The following is a 25,695-nucleotide window of genomic DNA, read 5'->3' as shown; positions in this document are numbered from 1 at the left end:
TCTGCTCCTTCTCTTTTATCAGCTGCTTCCTATTTGAACCGTCTCCAGTTCAGTCCTCTTTGTCCAGATCGTTTACTATTTCTGGATCTGCTTCTTCTCTTTTATCAGTTGCTTTCTGTTTGAACCGTCTCCAGTTCAGTCTTCTTTGTCCAGGTCGTTTGCTATTTCCGGATCTGCTCCTTCTCTTCTATCATTTGCTTTCTGTTTGAACCGTCTCCAGTTCAGTCCTCTTTCTCCATATTGTTTGCTGTGTCTGGCTCTAATTGTGTCAATCCTTGTTCGATCTAGTCTCTTCACCCTCGCTCATTTTTTCCTTTATATTGGTCAGATCAGATGAGCATTGGTAATAGTAGTTACTGATCCGTAGATTCTTTAAATTTTTCTATCAATTACCAGTGTAACTAAATAAATTGTGGTTCAATTTATTGTAAATTTAAGTGTATTTTTAATAATATTATTTTTTAGGCAAAAACAGCCCTCGGAAAAGAATTTGAAATGCGCCTAGCAAATATAGAAGGTGAATACAGCGACGCCCAGTAGATTCGAAATCGGCCGATTGTTGTAACCCCATGATTAATTGTTTCAACATTATTGAAACGAAATGGAAACCGAGTCTCTCCAAAAAAAAAATAAGAGTATGGTGTATACTCAAATTTGAGCTACCTAGTTATAAATATGTGTTAAAAAAGAGTTGAAGTCTTTGAAATTTTCGACAATCAAATCAAATGGTATCTATCTCATTTGGTAATTGTAAAATGTTGTTACTAGTATAGTAGATTTCATAGATATGAAATAATGATTCGTTTCCTCGGCAATTACTTCTTTGATAAAATGTTAAATACAGTGGATATTTCAGATAAAAATAACTTTAACTTATTATCTTAAAATACTACATTTTATATTCTAATGATTCAAGGTACCGAAAAATATCGGGTGTCACTATAGTGTATGTCAATTGATAAAAACATGGAGGTACTCCGGAGGTCTGAGAACGTTAGGAAATGAAGTTTGTCCCAAATATAAACCGAATATCCTGTTTATCTATTTTTCCTTTTACATTCTCAAGTACTGGTTAACAGTTTCGATTCCTCTTGCTCCTATTTCTTTAATTAGTTAACTGTTATCTGTTTCATTTGGTTCTAATTAAAAGAAATTTGCTAGAAATACAATATACAGAGGAAATATTAAGATCTCGGAGTATAAAGTGACAAACAGAAAGAAGATAATGAAATTGGTATGAGAAGAAGCTTCTGGTGTATAATGTATGTTGATCAGAGAACTTTACGAAGTGAACAGTGACCCAAATGTCTTCTTCATCTCTTCCCTTATACAATCTCTAGTGCCGAATGACAGTTTTTGTTCCTCTTCCACCGTTTATTATCTGGTCAAGTATGAAGTTTGAAGAAAATGAAGTAAAGCACAAAATTCAGAAGAAATCGAGAACCATATATAATGACAGATTAAGAAGCTCCTGATCTATAAAAGTCTAAAACTGGCATGTAGAGGATTTCTAACTGATACAACATCAGTGAGATGCTCTTGTGATCTGAAAACTCTACGACATGAAGTTGGGCCTAGCTGAAGAATGAAGGTTGACGTTAAATTTTATCTCCAACTGTTAAAAGACCAGGTGAAACTGAATTTTGAAGTATTGGTGTGTCTTATACCCATTTTCCCACTGTTTTTAAGCGAAATATAAAATTTTTAATAGATGTAATGTATAGAGACATGTCGGTTTATCGTGAACTATATTGCCTGGAAATGAATTATTCGTAAAAGTAAGATAAAGTCGAACTTGAACTCGATGTTGATATTTGAACACAATAAAAGAACGTGATTTGTATTTTGAAGAGAACATTTCGATATTCGGGTAGCGAAACTCGAATGTTGTTATTATTTCTTGAGTCAACTCCATTCGAAACTCTAGTCTACTTTGATGTTTGTTGTTAATTGTGATAGTAGAATTTAGATATATAAAGTGATAAAATATGCTTCAGATACAATATATAGATCAAACAAGTTGAAACACCTGTGCCAGTTTATGATCTGACTATATTTTTACATTCGCTTACTTTATCATTATACCTCGATCCTGAAAAATACTGTAATATATTTCAAACGGATATATTTATTTATTATCCTTTTTTTTCAAAAGATTTATGAAAAAAAACATATGGTTAGATAATACGATTTAATTTTAGGTAAACTAGATTTACTTAGACTTTATTAAAAAAATGTGGCCCCCTGTTCTTTTCTGGCTTTGGAATATCGAAAAAGTATCCAATTTCAATTATTTTTGGAAGAAATATAATCTTTCATAACTCGTTTAATAATTTTTTACAAATGTATTTTTTTTTCTCTTAAAATAAAGTTTCTAACTTTAATAGTCTTATATAACATTTATAAACGTAGTTATATCATACTTATTTGAAACATAACCCAACATGACCCTAACCTAACCTCTATCTCTGGCATTAAAATCTTGACCTCTTTGGAATGTCTCCACTCCTTTTTAAATTGCCTCCTTCCATATTTCGCAATCCTCATTCTGGGAACATTTTCTTCATGCATATGGATGGTAGTCTGTTACACTCGAACGAATAAATCTCTTCATAGTCCAGGGAATCCTAAACAACAGATTTAGGACAAAATTTCAAATATATTTGCGCTCCCTTAGCTCGAAGTACCCACGCACTGAGCCGTATGAGAAGATGAAGAAGTTAACCCTAACCTAACCTCTATCTCTGCTTGTTTCCTCTGACATGAAGGTTATGATCTCTTTTGATTATCTGTGTTCCTTTTGTTATTGGCTCCTTCTTCTTCTCTTCTATCTGGTGTAACGATACATAAAGGAATTTGAATGTGACTGATATGATCAGACCATCGCAAAGGCTATCGACCTCCATTTCTTTATCCCTGTACTTCTCTCAATACTATAACCCTTTCTTTATTGTCCTCTCCTCTTCTAGTAACATTTTATTTATGCATAACATGGAGTGTAGATGGAAGGAGAACCTTCTTGAATGAGGGAAAAGCTGAAAAAGTGTCCATATGTAAACAGTAAATAATTCTTACTGAACACACTGTTTACACTACACTGTCTGACGCGCGTTTCGATAACCAAGTTATCGTCTTCAAAGACTGAAGGTAAACTAAAACCTAATATCTTGACTTACCTGTTTTATCCTGAATTTTACCACCAATAAACCTTCGCCCGCTAAAATTAATTGTAGCGGGAAAACCTCTTGGCGGGAATCTTCACATTTATTCCTTGACTACCACCACAGCAAATTTTACCTTTCAATTCTGTTTATACAAAGAGGTTGGAAGGAATATTGAATAGAGTACGTTTTAAATTGGTTTATAAATCCAACAATACATTGAAACAATTGTTGGCTAATCATAAGGATAAAAAAACAAATTTGGAAAAGAGTGGTATATATGAAATTAGCTGATTATGACGGGAAGTATATTGGACAGACTAAGAGAACCGTTAATGTCCGGTTTAAGGAGCACATAGTTCGTTTAAAATAATGACCGAAATATAAATTGCTAAATATAAGCTTAAAAAAGACAAAAAGCCAATTTCTTACAGCCCACTATATAATTTTGTAGTCAAGGAATAAATGTGAAGATTCCCGCTCAAATTTATTTTCGCGAGAGAAGGTTTAATAGTGGGAAAATTCAGTGTTAAACAAGTAAGTCAAGTTATTAGGTTTTAGTTCATCTTCAGACCCTGAACTTGATTATCGAAATGCATACCAAACAGTGTAATTGTGAGTGTTGGAATAAACAGTGTGTTCATTATAATTATTGGTAGATGAGTGCATTTAGATAAACATTTATATCTCTGAAACTTGAATATTTTTTCAAGTTTTAAAAGAAATTTGATGATTTTTCAATATTCTAGAACTGAAAAAAAAGAGGATCGCGATTTTATAAGATTACCAAAACTATTGAATGACTTATAGTAGTAAATAATTAGTATTAGAAAATGCGAATAAATTTCGAAATATTTCAAGACAAAATAAATATATCCGTAATAAATATTCCGGAGTGTATATTTAATAACTTCTGTACTTTAATCGCTTTCGAATGTTATGTAAAATGTTGAAATTACTTTCAATTGAATTATTTTTTAAGTACACAGTGTTCTTTGAATTCGACATTAAAATTCTAATTTTCAGACAATTTCATTTTATTCAAACTTCAAAAACCACTTTACCTTTTGTCTTTATTATACTGTACATGTATGTAGTGGATAAAAGTTAAATTCTCCTCTCGTATTGCTTGTATAGTGAGCTCCTCATATACACACCAGCAATAATTCTAGAACATTGTAGAAACTTATATCTAGTTACAGTCAAGTTCCTCCAGAAATATCTATGGTGTACAGCTGTGTATCTTTGAAATTTAGTTACGATTGGTACCAGTAGATAGCGTGCGGATATCTATAATAATGTCTCCTATCTCTGGCCTCTTCTTGTGAGATTCTGTTTCAAGCTTTTTCTAACATGTACCCGCATAGTGGCACCACCTCTATGTGGATGCTTCTGTCAATACCTGATGGAATCTACTTTCTTTTACAACCTTGTATAAGTAGTTTAATGTCATTTTACAATTTAATTTGGAATACAGAACATGGAAATGTGGATGAGGCAGAGACGAAAATTCTGGAATAAACACATAAAAAGAATGGAAGACTGACTGTAGACAACCTAGAAGGAATTATTAGTTCAGCTGCGCATTTTTTCAATATCTATATGAGACTCTGGGGTTTAAATAAAAATTATGTTTTAAAAAAATATATTTTATATAAACAAATAGTCGAAAACAGAACAATCTAAAATTTGAAATTATAAAAATCGAATATGTATATATAACAATATTTTCAACACTCTGTAAAGTAAATAAAGAAATAGAAAAGTGTTTCTAACAACACAGCCAATATTGATGTTGAGTCTTTTCAACTAAAATTAATCATAATTTATTAAAATGACATTATATACGGTGGGATTAATGTTTACTTACAAAAGACTAGGATTAAGTGATGTAGTCAATTTTAATTTAGGTGGTTCGAACGACCAAAAAAATTTCCCACCATTTTCTAATATAACAAAAATTTTATAATATTAAGCATAAATAAGTTTTCGTTCGATTTCCGTTTTATATCATGAATCAATGTTGTGAAAACGCCGCGCTTCACATGGTAATATACGTAATTCATTTTCTGAACGACTTTAACCTCTCAAGGTATGTCATACATACAACATAGATAGTTGTGTCATACATAAATAAATGAGGTGTAACCCTTATGTTAGTAACCAACTTTACCGTCTTTTAGTAGGCGGGTACCTGAGTACCCACATAAACTTGACAATCGATGAACAATTATCCTCATCGTCACAATACTAAATTCACTCAGTATATACCATAGAAATCAACTAAGTATGGTATACACATCCGGTGGATTTGTATGGGTGAAATACAAGGTGTCTTAAAAAAAATTCTCTGATTATTGTGTGAACACAACTATTCGGAGGAGCGAGCGGAATATCAAACTGTATCATGTATCTGGAAGTGGAGTGAAGTCGAGACGTTTAAAAAACCAGAGCAGCACAAACCGAAATCCGACTGAATTGGAATTTTTGGAACCGTTGGTGATATTCATACTCAACTACACCAACACTCACAATTAAACTGTCTGACACGCGTTTCGATAACCAAATTATCGTCTTCAGAGACTGAAGGAAAAGTGTTTTCTTTCAGTCTCTGAAGACGATAACTTGGTTATCGAAACGCATATCAAACAGTGTAATTGTGAGTGTGGGTGAAGTAGTAGTAGTAGTGTAAACTGTGTGTTCAGTATAAACAAAACAAAAAGTCGGAGCATCCAAGGTCTTCTAGAACGCTCGACTTGTTTATGTGTAAGCATGCTGTTGCTTTAAACGTGTGTAGATCATTATAATTTCGCATTTATACAAATATTTAGAGTTGCAACCTTACAAAATTCAGTTGGTACCAGAATTGATGCTGGTCGACTTCGTAAACCAGCCGATTAAGCGCTTTCCTGTCCATTAACATGGACAGGTCAACAAGTAAATTAGCCGCTGTTGGAGAGCTAGAAGTTCAAAACACCACCCTTATAATCGCCTAAAGTGATCTTATGGGCTGCGATGCGAGCGCTAAGAATTATATCCTCTTACTTTTTAGAGAATGCATATTTCATTATATTCAAAGCGTTATGAACCGATGTTAGACGACTTTTTCGAAGCTTAACTACAAAACTTTAATGGTTCCAGCATGAATGAGACAAGTTCACGCACGTCCAATGGATCTTTACCACCACATCGTGAAATTTTGCTTGGCAAATTGATCTCTAGTAGAGGTGACATAAGTTAGATTCCACGCAGTCCCGATTTAACATATATGGACTTTTTCTTGTGGGGATTGCGCTAACAAACCGACTTTAATCGCAATGGAAAATATATAATTGATTAAAAACTATTCTTCGTTTTATTTTTTACTACAAAACCGATATTACTTTGTCGCCAACCCAATATATGTAACACATTTGTTTTTGTAATCCATTCAAAAAATATATAAATAATGTTAGTTACTTATAAATATTGAATTTAGTCACTAACCAACTTTATTTTATAGAAAATGAGTGAAAAATAAAATCTCGTTTATAACGGGTTAAAAAATAAGTTGGATAATCTCACGATTAGTTTTTTAGGCTAAAAAACGACGACTCGAGAACGTAAAATAAGATATTGAATTTTCTACTATTCATACAAATATACCTCGATTATCCAGTTACCAACATAATGGTTAAATACGTTTCATATGACCCTGAAATAGTTCATGGACCGATCATGTTTTCGTTTCTAATAGATCACACTTTATAAATATATAAATCTAATTAATTCACTATTCTACTGTAATAATTAAATCTTCGGCTTCTAATTTCATTCCCATAGTTGCGTCTATCGTCTTAACTGTACCGGCTACCGGACTCTGGACTACGGTTTCCATTTTCATCGCTGATAAAATTACCAACGGCGTTCCTTTTTCCACTTTCTCGCCGATTTTCACTCTTATATCAATAACGGTACCCGGCATCGGAGCACCTATTTGTTGTTTATTTAATTTATCGGCTTTCGGATGAAGATGCATCTCTTGTCGGGCGGCTTTGTCTCTGATCAAAACCGATCTCAAAGTACCGTTTAATTCGAAGAAAACTTCCTTTTCCCCGTTTTCCGTTAAATCCTCGGCTACGGCTAAAGTTTTTATTCCCAAGGTTTTTCCTTTTTCTATAGTTACTTCGAATTCTTCACCCACTTTAGGTCCCACGAGGAATATTCTAGTATCTAGTTTATCTACCGGTCCGTATTTTTCGTTGAAAGCTAAATATTCTTTGGTTACTTGAGGATATAGAGCCGCTGACATAACGTCTTTGTCTGTAGCATTCGGAAACATTTCTTTTATATCTTTCGATAGACTATCGAAATTTAATGGTGGAAGACTTTCGCCTGGTCTGCCTTCGATTCGGGGCATTTCCCTTAAAACTTTAGATCTAAGGGGTTCGGGAAAACCGCCATAAGGTTGCCCGATGTGTCCTTGAAGATACTCAACTACCGATTTCGGAAACGATAATTCTTCGGCTTTGTCCAAAACGTCTTGCGTACTTAATTTATTCTGTACCATGAATTGAGCTAAATCCCCTACTACTTTCGAAGAAGGCGTTACTTTTATTATATCTCCTAAAAGTATGTTGGCTTCCGCATAGGCTTTCTTCACATCTTCGAAGAAATCTCCTAATCCTAAAAGAAAAAAAAAACATTTTATATACTTACTATGCTAATGTCAATCTAACCTAATAGAATTTCAAGTAAACCTAACCCAGTCAAAAATAAATTTAACCTAATAGAAATTGAAGTAAACCTAACCCAGTCAAAGCTAAAGTAAACCTAACATAATAGAGATTGGAGTAAACCTAGCGTAGGCAAATCTAAAGTAAATTTAACCTAATTGAAATTTAAGTAAACCTAACATAGTCAAAGCTAAAGTAAACCTAACATAATAGAGATTGGAGTAAACCTAGCATAGGCAAATCTAAAGTAAATTTAACCTAATAGAAATTTAAGTAAACCTAACATCTTGACCCCAAAATAGATCTATTTCTTAGACTACTTCCCAATTTGAATGTAGATAAAAGTTTAATAAACAAAAACGTGAAAAATGATTATTTTTTTCTCAATGCACGTCTCTCTCTTAAGTCAAGCCCCAATCTCTTAAAAGTCAACTAATCCAAATATTGGTAAAACAGATCTTAGTCATTTTAGACATGTGGAATATTGAATATCAATATAATCTCACTGTTTAATCAACATAACCTCACGTTTGATACATCCCCAATTTTATTATAATTGTCAAAGGTTGGCAACTCTATGTATATTTTAAGGTGTAAAAAATACAGACTGTCATACAAAATTACGGCGAATTAATTTTTTCAACTAGTAATTCATACTATACAATATATCGAATATACTGTAACAAAATTGGATATGTTGGTTAAATTATTCTTCTTTCCATTATAACTTGTCCTTTGCCTAAATGGTTATGGAGTTATCGAATGTTCCGAACTGTTTTGGATATAATCCTTACAGAAGGGAAGAAAAGTTGAATGAATTAATAGATGGGAAAACTAAAAATTTGAAGTGAAATTTCTATAGACTTTAATTCCTATTTACAACCACTTTATATTCCAATACTTCTCTCTTAAATGAGTAATGAGTAAAAAGAGTAAAGAAAAGATGAAAAAAGTTGACGAACAGATTTAAAAAAAATTTCGAATTTCATAAACATCAAATTATTGAAGTTATATGAATGACTTACCTAAAGAATATGCTTGGAATTGCAAATTGGTGTACTGTCCACCGGGAATTTCGTTATTATACACATCTGCGTTACCGCTTTTCATCGTCGTTGTACATTCAAACGGAGCGTACAATGTCCTAGTTTGTTCCCAGTACGCCGAATATTCGGAAATCATCGGCAATTTTAAGCCAGTATCGTGTTCAGTACCCTGTATCAAAATATACAATTGTATAAAATACATTCGTACATAAAAGAATTTATGACTGGTAAACAGTCGCACGCCATCTAACGGCCAATATTTAATGTAGTGGAAACTATATAAGATGGTGGGTGGCTCCATCTATTAATAAATTTCTAGAATTATTACAAAAGTAGATTATAATGGAGAAATCAGTAGATTAGTAAAGACACGCGGTGAATGATACAAATTATCCGGAAGTTGAAGAAGTAAAATCTATGTTTTTAATTTTGTAATTAGTATAATAAAATTTTAACAATTTTTTTATCCACGAACCTTTACTCGAAAAAAAAAATACACCTGACTATTGGTTCGCCTTATATATTTAAACAGAATTTTTATTAATTTGTGCATGTTCTAACTTTGTAGGTCTTTAACGAACCAACGAATACGTGCAGAAAAAAATAATTATTAAGAACATTGTTTATTAAAAGTTTGTTCAAAATAATCGGGAACTAGATAGGGTTGCCTACCTTCTAGGACTCAAATACAGTTTTTTTTGGATAGAATAGGAAGAGAAGACAATATATATAAGTTTTACCTGTAAGCTTGCTACTACAGCTCCCATACTCGGTTGACTAGTTAAACCGGACATTGAATCGACTGCGACATCTACAACGTCCGCGCCGGCTTCGGCGCAAGCTAACATGGCAGCAACCCCAGCACCACTCGTATCATGAGTATGAATATGGATCGGAAGATCGGGGTATTTGTCTCTTATAGCGGAAACTAATATTCTAAATATATAAAAAATTAATATAATAAATAATATTTTACAAGAAAATATAATCGACTTACTTAGCTGCTTTTGGTTTTAACAAACCAGCCATGTCTTTGATAGCCAAAACGTGAGTACCGGCTTTTACTAATTCATCGGCTAAATTCAAATAATATTTCAGATCGTATTTTTTCTTATTCGGATCACTAACGTCACCCGAATAAGAAATGGCTGCTTCTACGATTCCTCCTGCTTTACCCGCCGCATCCATTCCCACAACTAAATTAGGTAAATAGTTCAGAGAGTCGAATACTCTGAATATATCCATACCGGTTTTCACCTGAAAATTCAGTCAACAATATAAACCATATTGAGAATGTAGTAGAAAGTATAAAACATGGTGAGTAGTTCCATCCACTGTCGGATTAAGAAGTAGTGGGGCCTGGGGTCCTAACAAAATATAAATTAAATGTCAATTTTAGCAAAAAAAGTTAAGTAACTCAAAGGAGTAGCGATAACACATTGGGAGGGAAAACAAAAACTTCAAGAGTTATTTGAAGGTCAAAACAGTTCCTCAAATAATCTACAACGATCTTGTATGATTTTATATTCCTTTTGATGGTTTTGATGATTCTCGAACGAATCAAAAAGCTTTTTGAAAGTTTTAAAATAGTTTTCGATTATTTTCCAAAAATTTTAAACAACTTAGTTCTAGAAGAGACGGAAATGTTTTTCCTTTCAAGGAATTGATATTGATTATTCCTAACAAAAAATAAACAAAGCAAATCGGAAATTTCGAATGATTGACGTTAGTCCTGATGATATTTTACCACTTTTTGCTACAAAGATAACAAAAAACTGTGTAATTGTAAATAAAAAATAATCACCGTAAAGTATATTCGAGAATGGTTGTCGAAATAATTATATATTTGAGGTTATGTTTCGAATGATAATTATAGTTCCTTACCGCCAAATCACAAAATTTGTAAACAACGTTATCAGGATAATTGGTATATCCAACGGCATTGGCTCCTCTAAGGAGCATCTGAAACGGAATGTTTGGTATCATTTTTCTCATTTCTTCGAGTCTCTCCCATGGGCATTCATGTAAGAATCTTAGCGCCACGTCGAACGTCGCTCCGCCCCAATTTTCCAACGAATATAATCGACTAAAATTGTGAGTAACGAACGGCGAGATTTTCAAAAGATCGTGAGAACGTACTCGAGTCGCCAATAATGATTGATGGGCATCACGGAATGTCGTATCCATGAGCAGAAGTCCTTTGTGGTTACGTATTGCTTTGGCGAATGCTTCTGGTCCTTGTTCTTTGTAAATATGTCGGAATCCTCTCGGTGGTTGAACGCCTTGATAATAAAAAAAATATTTAAATAAATAAATATTCAAGTATCTAATATTCTTTTTTTGATATTTAGTATCACAAAAAAAATTATTTCAAAGTGAACAAAAATAAATGTAAAAAAAAGAAAAGCTTATTGATTTTCACCATAACAATAAAGCAAAGTCTTAAAAATGAGAGGATGGGTTTTATGAGCAACATAAAATCAATTACTCTTCTTTTTTTACAAAAAAAAATTAAGAAAAAAATACTAACTTGGATTCTGCTCTGGATTGGTGGACAGGTACTCTAGCGAACAGAAAAAGAAACAAAAACGTGCAAGTTATTACGAGTACTACAAAAAAAATAAAACCATGCAAGGAAATAAATGAATAAAAAGTATTTTAGTGACCAATTTTTAGTGACATAATCCGTTACTGAATTCTTAATAGTGTTACGAACAAGTTCGCGAAATGGGTCCTTAAATTTACCCTGTCAGGCTATTATGGAATTGTAAAATTCGGCGGACGCGCCTTTGACGTTAGTTATACAACTTTTTATTATAGCAAGTGGTTTATTTACATGGTTTCTTTTGAATAATTTCTAGAAAGTCTTTATTTATTTGCTTTGTTTCGTTATTTTATATCACTTTTAGAATTATTTTGTGATATATAAGGAAGTTGTGTAGCACAGTTTATAATAAATAATCGTAATGAACAGACCAAAATAGAAAGTAATCGAAGAATTTAAATGAATTAGTTAAGTGATAGTGATAAGTGAACTAGTTTAGTTATATAACCATAAAATTATAAGTAATCATGTTGAAGTAAAATTGGCAAAAATTCATGTGAAATATTCATTTCTGATCGCCATATTGTGAGCCTGGAGTATTCAAAAAGTGCGAGGTGCGCGGTGCAATCACAAAATCATGGAAATGTCGAGACTGTTTGTGAGTAATAGTGATCCAAATCGGAGAATCATGACGCCATTGATCGAAAAACAGGATGACTAAATAAAACCTAACCTAAACATGTGAAGTTTTTATTTTTTAAAGCATAAAAAGCATTCTGTCATAAAAATTGGTCACCCTCTGTATATTTTTTTAAAGATTCCTGTTTGCTATGGGAATATGAATCGAATTTCTCCATTTAAATTGTTTATTCAATTAAATAACTCATCAATATTAATAATATCAATATAATTATACGAGGGGTGATCCAAAAAAGTCGAATAAAATTACAGAAAATACAAAAAGTAAATATTTTTCGATATAATCACCAACTTTATTTAGGCAACTTGTTTAACTCGTAATCAAATTCCTGTTGGTACCTATTTCACATCAGTGTCTAAAGGGAAATAGTCACTAAGTGCCAAATCTGGGTAGTATAGTGGTGATTGCAGATTTAAAACATGAATAGTCGCAATAATTTCGTGTTGGAGATCTTCCAAGGGCGATAACCAACTTTTAACGAACTCAATTCGACGAGGTGGACCAATGGCAAGACATCCTCCTCGCCAAAAGAATCTTTTTGCATCGGAGTCTGATGGATAATTCTGGAACCTTCCGGCATACTTAATAGAATGGAGGTGGTGTTCTCCTTCAGGATTTGGTTAATCCAATTTGTTGGGCGCCATGTCGTCGTCTTTGAGAGAGTGTCGCCAATAGGAGATGATCCTCTTCTTAATGCCCACCTCTTGTGGTGACGAGCAAGGTCACTTACTGTTGCCTACATTCTAACTAAAAAATCATCTGGTGTAAGAGGTTTTCCAAGGACTTTTAACGAGCTCAATTCGTAGGATCGATGCCACGATATCGGGACATTTGTGGACAAATTGTGTCATCCACAAGTGACTTGATTTCTAATCTAATGGTCCAGAACTTTCACTGCACATCGGCACGCTAATTGTGTCACAATCAATGCTATCTGTCTTTATTCCGAGGAAATAATATATGGTTTACAAATGCTTTCGTTTTGAACATCCCTCGTATATTTGGTGGATATTTCTGGATTAGAAATATTTTCAAATAGATGAATCTTTAGTAAATGAATAGAAAAAGGAAAACCAACACCGGAATAAAGTTGTTAATCACTAAAAACATTTGTGTGAATAAGCGTGACTCGAATCAAAACACCACAATAATTCTCATAGCATTTATTTATTATCTAGTAAAAATTACCACCCTGTATAATCGAATATTTTTTTTTAAATTAATGTTTACGAGGTGTGGAAAGCAAGCACCAGGACCGATTCAATCAGTTTTACTCGTGTAGATTTATAATGCATTGTTATCTCCTCCTTGGGTAGCCCCCCAGTTGAACCTTGATGTTTTTCGGAGACCCAGCGGCCCTCCTCGGGCACGACTACGTGAACATTCGGAGGAGAACTGGTGCAAAGGTCGGCTTACTTCTATGGGCTTTATCTAAAGCGGAAGCAATCGTGTCTAGGAATGATTGATACCAGTACCCTATTTAGGTGTCGCGGACTACGACTGCAGAAAATCTGGTAAAATTCCAATAATCCTAGAAGAGTAGTAATCACGACAAATGCTTCTATTCCTCCTGATGAGTCTGAGCAAACAGATACCACGGAACTAACTAACCTCAAAGTATATAAGGTTGCTTCGATCTCCAACCCTTCTCCATCCAGGGCTTCCTACCCGGAGGTCCAGATAAAACCTGTTAAGAATCCGAGAACTTCTAGTTTTACGTCCACGGAACAACGAATTGGTTCCAAAAATCGTAAAACTGCATCTGCAATAGGTTCCGGTACCAACTACACGAAATCGGATTGAACAGCTACTGGATTTATATGACGTGATTGGGCTCTTCGTTCGGCAATAGAACCAAACCATCGAAGTTTCACACTCTCCGGCTGGTTAGTAATCATATCCTAATTCGCGAAAAGGTTATTACCAAAACGACTGATGGGCTTTTCAAAGAATATCGGTAATTTCAACCGAGACATGACGGGCCTATTTACTTGGTTCTTGACCAACCACTATTCCACTATCAACCTACTAACTAATAGTTAAACCATGTCAAATTACAGCAGCAGACCACATCAACGCCGAAGTGAAAAATCACAGTTAAATCAAAATAACAGTTAGACCACGTCAATGCTGTAGTGAAAACTCACTGTAACAGTTAGACCACGTCAATTTTGTAACGAAAAATCACTAACAGTTAGACTATGTCAATGTTGTAATGTGGCAGTTAGACCACGTCAATGTTGTAGTGAAAAATCTCAGTAAGAGTAAAAGTGAAAAGTCATTGTAACAGTTAGATCACGTCAATTTGGTAATGAAAAATCTCAGTAAGAGTTAGACTATGTCAATATTGTAATGTGGCAATTAGACCACGTCAATTTTGTAATGGAAAATCACAGTAGCAGTTATACCACGTCAACGCTGTAGTCAAAAATCACTGTAACAGTTAGACCACGTCAATGTTGTAATGAAAAATCGCAGTTACAGTTAAACTATGTCAATATTGTAATGGAAAATCACAGTAAGAGAATATTTGTCAATATTGTAATGTGGCAGTTAGATCACGTCAATGTTGTAATTAAACATCACAGTAACAGTTAGACTATGTCAATGTTGTAATGAAAAATCATACTAACAGTTAGACTATGTCAATATTGTAATGTGGCAGTTAGATCACGTCAATGCTGTAGTGAAAAATCACTAGAACAGTTAGATCACGACAATTTTGTAATGAAAAATCATACTAACAGTTAGACTATGTCAATGTTGTAATGTGGCAGTTAGACCACGTTAATGTTGTAACGGAAAATCACAGTGGCAGTTGGACCACGTCAAAGCTGTGCTGAAAAATCACTGTAACAGTTAGATCACGTCAATGTTGTTATGAAAAATCACAGTGCTAGTTAGACCACGTCAATGCTGTAGTGAATTAATCGCAGTTAAATCACAGTAACAGACACAGAGGAAAAGTAACAGTTGAGTCCACTACAAAGTGAACGTCTATCCCATATCAACCTGTGTCCTTCCTACGTCACGTGCTTCCAGTGTTGTCATATCGAACGTCACGTTGCACTTGATTTCAACACTTCGTATATTAGTGAATTTACTTTTTATAAAATTATGTAGACGACGAAAAAAAGCTTCTAAAAAACATTCTGTATCGAATAATATTTGATTCTTTTATATAATTATAAAGATGAGTTACCTTTTGAAGAGGCGGGAACGTGCGGTCTGATATCGGCCGGTTTCAATGAAGTACCTAATGGCGTTTGAGGACCGTTCACCAATACTTCTCCCAGATAATTCAATAGTTTTTGAGCGCGATTTTTGGTAGGTGCAAATTTGAACAGTTGCGGATTCTCGTCAATGAAATACGTATCGACCGATCCGTTGAGAAATTTTTGATTTTCAAGTACGTTCAATAAGAATGGTATGTTCGTTTTAACACCTCTAACTCGAAATTCTCTTAGGGCTCTCGTCATTTTAGCGCAGGAGCTCGCCAAATCCTTCGAACGAGATATCACTTTAACGAGCAGGGAATCGTAGTAAGGCGAAATTATGGCCCCAGCAAAAGCTGACGCTCCGTCTAGGCGTATACCCATACCCTCACCGGAACGGAATACTTCTATTCTACCGGTGTCGGGTTGGAAATTCTTAGCGGGGTCTTCGGTGGTGACGCGACATTGGATGGCAAAGCCCTAAACAGAATCGATAGTTTAGTATCTGGTAGAATGAGTAATGAGGAAAATTATTGAGATTCATAAATGGAAGCGGTGAAAATATCGATTTTAATGTTCTTAAGTCGAGTTATTTTACGATTAGATGGTCCTGATATAAGAATTGTTTCCTCTGCAGAGCTCGGGTTGAATGAAACATAAACGTAACACTAATTCGGACATTCGAGATTGTTCCTATTCTTTAATTATATATTGGGACATCATACGCATGCGTGAATGAAAGATACGTAACGGTGGGAAAAGCAGAAGACAACGAGAAGTGGACAAATACGCATTAGCCTTATGGACATTAGTCTTAGGGCAGAGAATGACGAAGAAATGGCACAATAATCAATCTTCGATAACCACTTGAGCTTATATATAAAACGAATAACTAAATTAAGTCGCGCACGTCGAATCTCTACGAGCAGCGTAGCTCATAGGAAATCTAGACGTTCGAGATCCGCTCGTTTCGCTGTATCGATAAAGAGTGAACTTCTCTTCGATTTAAAACGTCTAAACAATGAGAATGTAGAGGGATGTATTTATGTTGGTTATTCCTAAAACGTGTTACGAGAAAGAGTGAACTTATCTCTGATTTAAAAAGTCTCAACAATGAAAAAGTACAGGTATGTAGTTATGTTGATTTTTCCTAAAACGTGCTACGAGAAGGAGCAAACTTAGTTTCTATTTAGAACGCCTCAACAATGAGAGGGTAAATGGATGTAATTGTTAGTTTTTTAGAATTTCTCTTCGATTCAAAACGTCTCAACAATGAGAAAGTAGAGGGGCTTAGTTATGTTGGTTTTTCCTAAAACGTACTACGAGAAAGAGTGAACTTTTCGATTTAAAACGTCTCAACATAGAAAAGGTAAATATATGTAGGTATGTTGGTTGTTTCTAAAATATGGTACCAGGAATATCGTAGAGGATTAAATTAATCGCATGCTATTAGGACATTAAGAAGAATAAAAAGAAAGTGGTAGTCAATCAGGGGTAGAAATATTGTTTTATTGGAAATGTTCTTAGGGGAAACTATGAACGCAAAAGGACTAATACACCATCTTCGAATGAGCAAACTAAGCATTTAAACACTGTTAGTTGGAAAAAAAATTAAAAACAAAGATGACTGCAGGTTTTGTCACCAAAAATTCATAGCAAGATAAGTAGAATAGTGTATGATGGAGGAAAGATGGTTGGTGTTGGAAGTTACTCACGCTGGGTTTTATTTTTTCTTGGGTGATTCCCAGTTCGGGTAAGGTCATTCCTTCGGCGATTTTAATTTGCGACTGCACCAAATCGATACCAGTAATTTCTTCGGTAACAGTATGTTCAACTTGTAATCTAGCGTTTACTTCTATAAAATAAAAATTTCCCTTATCGTCGCATAGAAATTCGACGGTACCGGCATTTTCGTAACCGACGTGGCGGGCTAATTTAACGGCGAGTTCCGTCATCCTGTTTCGAATTTTCGGATCTAAATGCGGCGCGGGGGCCATTTCGACGACTTTTTGATGTCTCCTTTGCACTGAACAATCCCTTTCGTACAGATGGACTACGTTACCGGCTTTGTCCCCTGTCAAATGTCATATTTTAATGTTAATTCGTGTAAATTAGTGAACGTTACCTAATAGTTGAACTTCGATGTGTCGAGGTCTTTCGATGAATTTTTCTATGAACATGGCTCCATTTCCGAAGGCGCTTTTGGCTTCCGACGAAGCTCTATTGAAACTCTCTTCAACTTCTTCCATTTTTCTTACGACTCTCATTCCTCTTCCGCCTCCGCCGTACGCTGCTTTGAAAATCACGGGGAGTCCATGTTTGTTACAAAAATCTTTGGCTGCTTCCGATGATGTTACAGGACCATCGGTACCAGGTACAATTGGAACTCCTGTAAAATATTAAGTATATTGTCGATCATTATAAGTTGGTGTAAAAAGTTTATTTTTGAGATTATCTGCTTTTTGTTCACAATGTTTTCCTCTTCTTAGCTTCTTGGGTCTGTATATTGTTCTCTTGTATCTTGTCTCTGATGGTATGTATTAATTCCCCTGTGGTTCTTATTCCTGTCCCAATTTTTGATATTCTACAACCAAGACCTCCTCTTTCTGCTCAATTCTCTTCTTCCCCATATTTTTCCTTCTATTAAGAGTTGAAGCAAATGGTTCCTCTCTCTTCGTATCACGTGTTAGTTTGGGTTGACTTAGACCTGGAGTGTTTCCCCTTTTTTGATAAGGAATTAAATTATCTCTTAATTATTTCCAAATTTCATTAATTCTCAGGAAATAATCTTCAATCGCCCAATTGAACCATCGATACCCCAGTATCCATTGTATTTTAATATCGAGGTAAAATGGCGGATTGTTAAGATCAATTGTCAGCTGTTTGAATCGAGAACTCTTGAGAAAATCGATTCTTATCGATATTATTTTTGAATTTTATCGTTATCGTAGAGCTTAAAGGGCATGTCCTTTTGAAATATCAATTTTTTCGAGCATAATATTGAATAAAAAAATTCTCCATTTACTGACACTAATGATGTAAATATCGATGAATCAAAATGGCGGATTGTCAAGATCAACTGTCAGCTGTTTGAATAGAGAACTCTTGAGAAAATCGATTCTTATCGATATTATATTTGCATTCTATCATTATCGTAGAACTTAAAGGGTATTTATTATCAAAAGTGTAAATTTCGTCAAGCATACCTAAATTTGAATAAAAAAACCTTTTTTTTCCTGACGACAATGTTTATACAGAGTGAATTTTAATTATTTATATTAAATAATTTAATAAACTTCAATTTTAAAAGTTTACGCAATCTGAGAAACATTTTAATCGTATTAACACTGTTGTCAGATCTTCCATTTTTTCTGTGAATATAATGAAATCATATTAGAAAGAAAAATAAACCGTATTTTGAAAATAGTCAATGAAAATATGAAAAACTTTTTTTTATTAATTTTATAAGATTTAATACAAAAAAATTATTGTTTATGATTCGCTTACCCGCTGCGATTGCTGCTTCTCTAGCAGCCACTTTATCCCCCATTTGATGAACAACCTTCGGGGAAGGACCGATAAATCGGATACCAGCATCGATGACAGCTTGAGCGAAATCTGATCTCTCAGAAAGGAAACCATATCCCGGATGGACGGCATCGATTCCATTGTCTTTACATACATTTATTATTTCTGGAATGTTTAAATATGCTTCTACGGGGGGTAAACCCTCACCTACCTAAATGGAAAAAGATTAATTATTGTTGTACAGGGTGTTTGATTAAGAGAAGCAAACCGCTAACATACAGAATCTAAGAATTTTACACCTTAAAGACAAGAAAATCTCGTCAGGAGAATCATTTTCAAGTATATTACTACACCACTAGACGGCGTCGTATATAAAAACACAAAAACTTCATTTTTTTATAGAAAATGAACCAAAATTAAATCATTGGTTCATTTTACGTTTTCTGTACTACTTTTTTTATACCTCGTAAAATAACTTGTAGGGGTAAGTGAAAAAGTTGATTTTATCAAATAGTTACGGGGGTTGTCTAAAAATGTGTTAATCGGATCTAAAGTTTGCCGATTGCACCGGTTATACGGCATTGTATTTATAACCTGTTCACATTATGCTTTTTTTTACGGCAAATTTCCAGGAAATCGAACATTCTGGAAAGCGAGTTAGTGTATATGAACGATATATAACAGCCGGAGAGTTAGTAAATAATTTGAAGTCATAGTCAACACACAGGGAGAGTAAAAAGTAATCGGTGTATTTAAATAAATTGGTGCGACAAGCATTAGTGAATAGTTTAGTGCATATGGTGTTAACTTATAAATAAATTTACTCTACAAATAAATTATATTTCCTAAATGAGTAGATTGCCAACTTACCAAGTAACTTTCGTCTGCTTTTAATCTGTGAATATGCGCTCTGTCTTCTTTTGAATATATAGCCACCGATTTAATACCTAATTCGTTACAAGCACGAAAAACCCTCACTGCTATTTCTCCTCTATTTGCCACTAAGACACTACGAATAGGTTTATATTCCACTTTCGTGGAATAGTCCTTCCATCTTAATATAAAATTCGATCTTACAGCAGAGCGGATTAGCGAGGTTCTTGTCAACATTTCTTCAGTCTACAGGAACTTTTTACTTAAAATTACGTTCTATAAAAGAAATTAACAAACGTAATAATTAAGAATATATTTAGATAATGATGATTAAGTTTATATTTCAAATAGCCCTCGTAATAATTATATAGATTAACCTTCAAAGTTTAAAGTATAATGACGTGGTTTCGATAACAAACAAGTAAGGGTCATTAAATTCAACTGTTTTCCCTAATAGTCGATTTTTTTTTAATTAGATATTTACATGAAAAAAAAATCATTTCATTTTTAATAACAATCGTTATATATACAGGGTGTCCCGCATTAGAACCTACATAAAACAAAGTGTATAGGGGAGACCAAAATATGACAATTTGAAATATCAAAGTAGGGCCCAAAATTTCGTAAAAGTCAATTAAGAAGCCCTCAACTTAAAAATACTGTTAAGTAATGATAATTAGAATTTACAAGACTGGATTGGTTTTATTAAATCGTATACAATTTGAAAAGAAATTGCTTGAAATAACTCGAGAGTTTCAAACGACACCTAACCTAACTTAACCTAACTGTTTCATAAATTCATATCTGGACTATGATCACGATAAATATTTTGAACAACGTATTTCGTTAGTTCAATTGACGCATATGATTTAGAAAACAGTCACAATAACAAACAAATAAGAATAATTACCAAATATGAATAAAGATTTCGAAATGTAAATACATACGTATACAGTATGTCCCAATAACATATTTTTGTTGTTTGAAGAAATTTTTCTAGCGTAAAATCTGGCTTGAATAAATGTTTAAACACCTCATTTATTTCATATACGAGTGTTGCTACTGAAGTTGTGAGATAGATAAATAAAAACAAAAATTTATAATTAGATATGGCTCAAAATATTCTCCATTAAGATCAATACTCATCTGCATGCGTTTGAACCAATGTCGAATGTAACACACGGTATAATATTTACAGATTTCGATTATCTATTAATCGATTTGTGTATATGATAATAATGAGTAATGACACTAAATTTTGTTTACTCGCTGCTAATATACGATCCCATAAAAACGTTTGTATATTTTCAATTAAACCCAATATATTTCATATTTTTTTACAAAAACACTCTGTTTAAGATATTTTATTAATGATGAATGTTAACAGATCACGCATGTTCCTAATACAGACAACAAGTGGTTACGACATTCGCAAATGGGAAATTGACCTATCAGACGACCTTGAAATGTTTTTGAACAACCAAATATATAATGTATTGATCTAAATAATAACGAGTCCAAAGATTAACATCTATAAATATAATTTTGTATAATAGGTATCAATATTTTAGTTTATCTAGAAACGTATTGCATAATATTTAAATTAAGGCGATTTATTTTAGCTTTTCTAACCTCCAATTTCGTAATGAGAAAACAAGTTTGTGATTTAAAAAACTACGAGTAGACTAATCTTATTAAGATATACCATCACAAGGTCAAACAAAACAACGTGTTAATTCAGAAATATATATATATATATATATATTTTACACTATATATATAAAAAATATAGTACATTTACTAATAGAAATATTTAGTTTTACTTTTAGGAATGTTGTTAATTTTTGAAAAACTCTAATATAAAAACAACTTGAACACTATAGACTATATAGATAAAACAGGATTTATACTCAATTATATAAAATATATTTTTAATTATGTAATACGTTGATTTGGAATGAAAAAAAATTCATTACATTCAAATCTAGGTATAAATAAAAATTTGTGTTCGATGAAGGTTCATTAACCTATCCACAGATTCTATTATAAATAATAACAACGCTTACCTTGAAAAGTATATAAAATTGATTACAACCAGTCTCACTTTCACCTCACCGCTATCATCCGCCAGACTGTTTTCTTATTTGTGCACTCTTCGCGTTAGTTTCGTCTATTTAAAAATCTCGTGTTGTACTTTTAGATCGACTAATGAAACGCATGCGTAGACAATACAATAATTATTGGAAGCATGTCAAGATCATTCAGTCTTTACATGTTATCATTATCATTAATTAATAAGCTCTTCCAATCTCATCAGATGAAACAGATTTAAAATATACAAGGTGTAATATATACGAACTTATAATTTATTTTCCAAATTTATGTCATACTAGAATTGAATTGAAAAAGCCTTTTTCTGTTGAGTCTCACTTCCCTACGAATGATCAAAAGTTTCGCATTTCGAGGTTATGTTTTTGACGTAAAGATATAATTTTCTTATGGTGTTTTTTTTTGTTTTGTAACTATTACTTGCTTCCCAATAGCACATAAGAAACAAGGACGTGACGTCACGGCCGTCATATTGTTACCCTAGGTTATAGCTTTCCAATGTTTGTGAGGTAGAGTGTATTCTTTAAAATTTATTTAATCAGTGTATTGTATAAGACGGTAATGTATTTTGTGCCAGAAGGTATATTTTTTCAAAATTAATCAAATATGAAGACGCTGTTAAAACTTTGTACATCGATCCCTAGCCTGCGTAACAAAAGCGGTGTGTGACGTCAGCACTTCCGTAGTCTATACAACACTTGACACAAACTTCAGTGGGCTATATGTCAAGTGTAAAATTTTTAAAACATACCACAAACTAATTGTTGCAATGTCCTAAATACACGGTACTTGATTAATTGAATACAAAATACGAATACTACAGAAGTACTTTTTTATAACTATATAGATGGGCCTTCTTTATTGAGTAATAATGTATATTTTGAACTTAGCTGAGCAGCCCGATTGTGATTCCATTTGAAAGATACGAATGTAAACATAGAGATATTACCAATATCTCTATGAATGTAAATCTTAATAAATGTCTACATAACCTCAATTCTACAGCTTGTGTTCAAAGAAGAATTTTGAAGGGAAAACCGCGACTGTGTTTGACGCACAAATCTCAAAAACAGTGTTTTGCGCACCCATATGCCCGATTGCGTGCTCAAAATGTGCAACTATTGTGAGTGATTTTTTAAGAATTCCGGGTTTTATGAATAATTAAGGTAAGTTGTGAATTTATATCTTTTAAATAGTTTTATTTATTGATGCGGCTGCATTAGCAGGGATCTAGTATATAGTAGGGACAACAGAATCGACCACAGCGCTCGATGTGGTCAAATTGTCGTTAAATCATGCTCTTAATATAAATAAGCAATTGAAAATTGTCTTAAATGATTCATAACAGCTAACGAGTGCTAAAATACAGGGCGAGACAAAAACAATAATTGTTTTACGTATTTTTAGAGGTTCAGGGGGTGAGGTGAAAAAGTGTGTAGTATATAACCTTATTCTGCAGGATGGTGTATGTTGTACTCAAAAATTGATATTTATTCTGTGAATATATAAAATATTTGCATTTAAATAATTGTTAAAAATGTTATTAAATGAAAATACTAACATTTCGTCGCCGATTTTGCATCATTGGGTTTCTTGAGCAACATACGATGTCTGGATATTAAATAACGAGACTGAGCGCCTAGAGGGCGTCCTAGATTTGTGCAGTAGTGGTTTGAAGCGAACTTTTTTTTTCTTGTGACGAAAAATAGGAGCCAAGTATCCAACTCCAACCGAGTGCTATAAATTGTTGCAAGAGGCCTAAGGGGACATGGGGACTCGCGTGCTTGTTTTTGAGTGGTATAAGCGCTTTAGTGAGGGCCGAGAAAGCACTGAAGATGACCAGCTCCCAGATCACCCTGTGACTGTTTCAACAGTGACTAAAATCAATCAAATTGCACGTGCAGATCGTCGAATGAGCATCCGGATGATTGCAGAGGCTGTAAACACCGATAAAGGAACGGTTAGAAAAATTTTACACAAGACAAAAGCGTGTGCTAATTTGGTGCCAAAAAATCTGACTCCTGACAAAAAGCTCTTGCGTCAACGAGATTTTCTTGAAAGGTTAGAAAAAGATCTGCTTTCAAAGGGACCCGATTTGAGTCGATGAAAGCGGTAAAGCAAAAAACGGCAGTGCTCCTATAGGCACTTAACAGAGAAGACTTCCAGCACTGCTTCGATAAAACCCTTTTTCGTAACCAGTCTCGTTATTTAATAACCAGACCTCGTATTAATGAAGTATACATAAAAACAAATTTATGTTTATCAAAACAGTCGCTGTCGATATGTAGTATTAAAAATTCGCGTCGTTTATTTTTTGAAAATAGAACCTTACGAGCTCCGTATTATCATTTAACGAACAGGACCCTGTTTAATGAAAGAAAGTGTCCGTTTGTCCTTAAGTCAACCACGTAAATAACAAATACGATTCTGTATAATGAACGTAATGCCTTTTTAGTATATATAATTACACTTTGAATCATCTATTTTTTCATATATAGAATATTTCGAATTTTCAACGAACGCTATGGTTTTTCTTCATATAGAATCTTCGAATATAAGCCTTTTTGGTATATTTTTTACCCCTTGGAAAGTGTCTTTTTTCTGCAAGATAAAATATTTTTGCGAACGATCCAGTTTGGAATCTTCCTAATTCCATATATTTAACGAACACACTCCGTATAACGAACGAATTTGCACTTTTATCTTGAAAAAAAAAACCTCCTGACTACATATATTTAACGAACACACCTCGTATAATGAAATGTTTTTTTCTCATTTTTTATGTAGGTGTTTATCAGCCCTCGAAATCCTTTCTTTAGTCTGAAAGAACATTTCGAATTTTTAAAACTTTTCTGAATAATAGACTTAGTATCTTATTGATATTTTTTACCCTTAGAAACTATCTTTTTTTCTGTCTAATAAAACATTTCGTTTTTTCAAACATTTGCGAACGCTCCAGTTTTGAATATATCTTCTAAACTTCATATATTTAACGAACACACCTCGTATAATGAAATGTTTTTTTCTCATTTTTCCATTACTTTAACCATATAATTATTGAACACACTTTGTATGAAGTGTCTTTTTTGTGTAGGTGTTTATCAGCCTTCGAAACTATCTTTTTTCTGTCTAATAAAACATTTGCGAACGCTCCAGTTTTGAATATATCTTCTAAACTTCATATATTTATCGAACATACCTCGTATAATGAACGGATGTGACTTTTGTCCAATTATTTTGGTACGTCAATAACGTTATTAACAAAAATGACTTGAATAATGGACTTTTCGCGTTTTTTCTATTTTTTTTACCTCTCGAAACGTCTTTTTCGTCTAATAGAACAGTTAGAATTTCCAAAACGTCTCTGAATAATGGACTTACTACCTCATTGTTATTTTTTACCCCTTGAAACCATCTTTTTTGTGCCTAATAGAATTTTCAAACCTTCGCGAACCCTCAGTTTTGACTAGAATCTCCCTAACTCAAAATATTTAACAAACAAATCTCGTATAATCAACTAACGCGTTTTTTTCCACTTTCCCTCACCTTAACCACGTTATTAACAAAAACGACTCGAATAATGGACTTTCCGCATTTTTTATATTTTTGTTACCCCTCGAAACTCTCTTTTTTTCTATCAAATAGAACATTTCGAATTTTCAAATTGTAGATAACGTGCCGAGTTTTTCCAAAATGCTTACGTACGACTGATGATCATAAACACGGTATAGTATTTAAGCCGACGGGAGAAACGAAAACTAGAATCGCGGGCAATAACTATAAATTAGTGTGGCGATAATATT

General features: G+C 33.4%; 2 protein-coding genes across 4 annotated transcripts in view; one reads left to right on the top strand and one right to left on the bottom strand.

Annotated features, from left to right (window-relative positions):
- LOC130893734 (1-phosphatidylinositol 4,5-bisphosphate phosphodiesterase classes I and II) overlaps positions 1-4,191 on the top strand; it is a 34,111-nt gene extending 29,920 nt beyond the window's left edge. For both annotated transcript variants that reach the window (XM_057800068.1, XM_057800067.1), the window contains one exon: positions 466-4,191. In XM_057800068.1, the coding sequence (XP_057656051.1) occupies positions 466-540 (75 nt within the window). In that variant the 3' untranslated portion in view covers positions 541-4,191. The remainder of the gene's footprint in view (positions 1-465) is intronic.
- Positions 4,192-4,792: 601 nt separating this feature from the next.
- LOC130893732 (pyruvate carboxylase, mitochondrial) lies at positions 4,793-22,015 on the bottom strand. 2 transcript variants are annotated; one of them, XM_057800065.1, is made up of 12 exons: positions 21,850-22,015; positions 19,781-20,059; positions 18,890-19,121; positions 17,508-17,771; positions 17,098-17,456; positions 15,370-15,862; positions 11,453-11,485; positions 10,807-11,204; positions 9,920-10,179; positions 9,663-9,858; positions 8,902-9,091; positions 4,793-7,826 (listed from the first exon to the last, which is right to left on the bottom strand). In XM_057800065.1, the coding sequence occupies exons 2-12, from the start codon at positions 20,018-20,020 to the stop codon at positions 6,934-6,936; spliced, it is 3,558 nt and encodes a 1,185-aa protein (XP_057656048.1). In that variant the 5' UTR covers positions 20,021-20,059; positions 21,850-22,015; the 3' UTR covers positions 4,793-6,933. The 2 variants fall into 2 exon arrangements, with proteins under 2 accessions (XP_057656048.1, XP_057656049.1); XM_057800066.1 differs by lacking the exon at positions 11,453-11,485 and having other exon boundaries at positions 21,850-22,000.
- Positions 22,016-25,695: the final 3,680 nt, after the last annotated feature.

The sequence above is a fragment of the Diorhabda carinulata genome, chromosome 5, assembly GCF_026250575.1.
Source record: "Diorhabda carinulata isolate Delta chromosome 5, icDioCari1.1, whole genome shotgun sequence".
NCBI lineage: Eukaryota > Metazoa > Arthropoda > Insecta > Coleoptera > Chrysomelidae > Diorhabda > Diorhabda carinulata.
The sequence above is the reverse complement of the archived record's forward strand: the minus strand, read 5'-3'. Positions and strand labels throughout refer to the sequence as shown.

Excerpts from the sequence above, each read along its gene's own strand:
- LOC130893732 (XM_057800065.1), bottom strand. The coding sequence starts at position 20,020 with ATGTTGACAAGAACCTCGCTAATCCGCTCTGCTGTAAGATCGAATTTT. Across the intron at positions 17,772-18,889 it reads AGAAGCAGCAATCGCAGCGG|GAGTTCCAATTGTACCTGGT; the intron begins GTAAGCGAATCA and ends AATATTTTACAG. Across the intron at positions 17,457-17,507 it reads CATCGAAGTTCAACTATTAG|GGGACAAAGCCGGTAACGTA; the intron begins GTAACGTTCACT and ends GACATTTGACAG.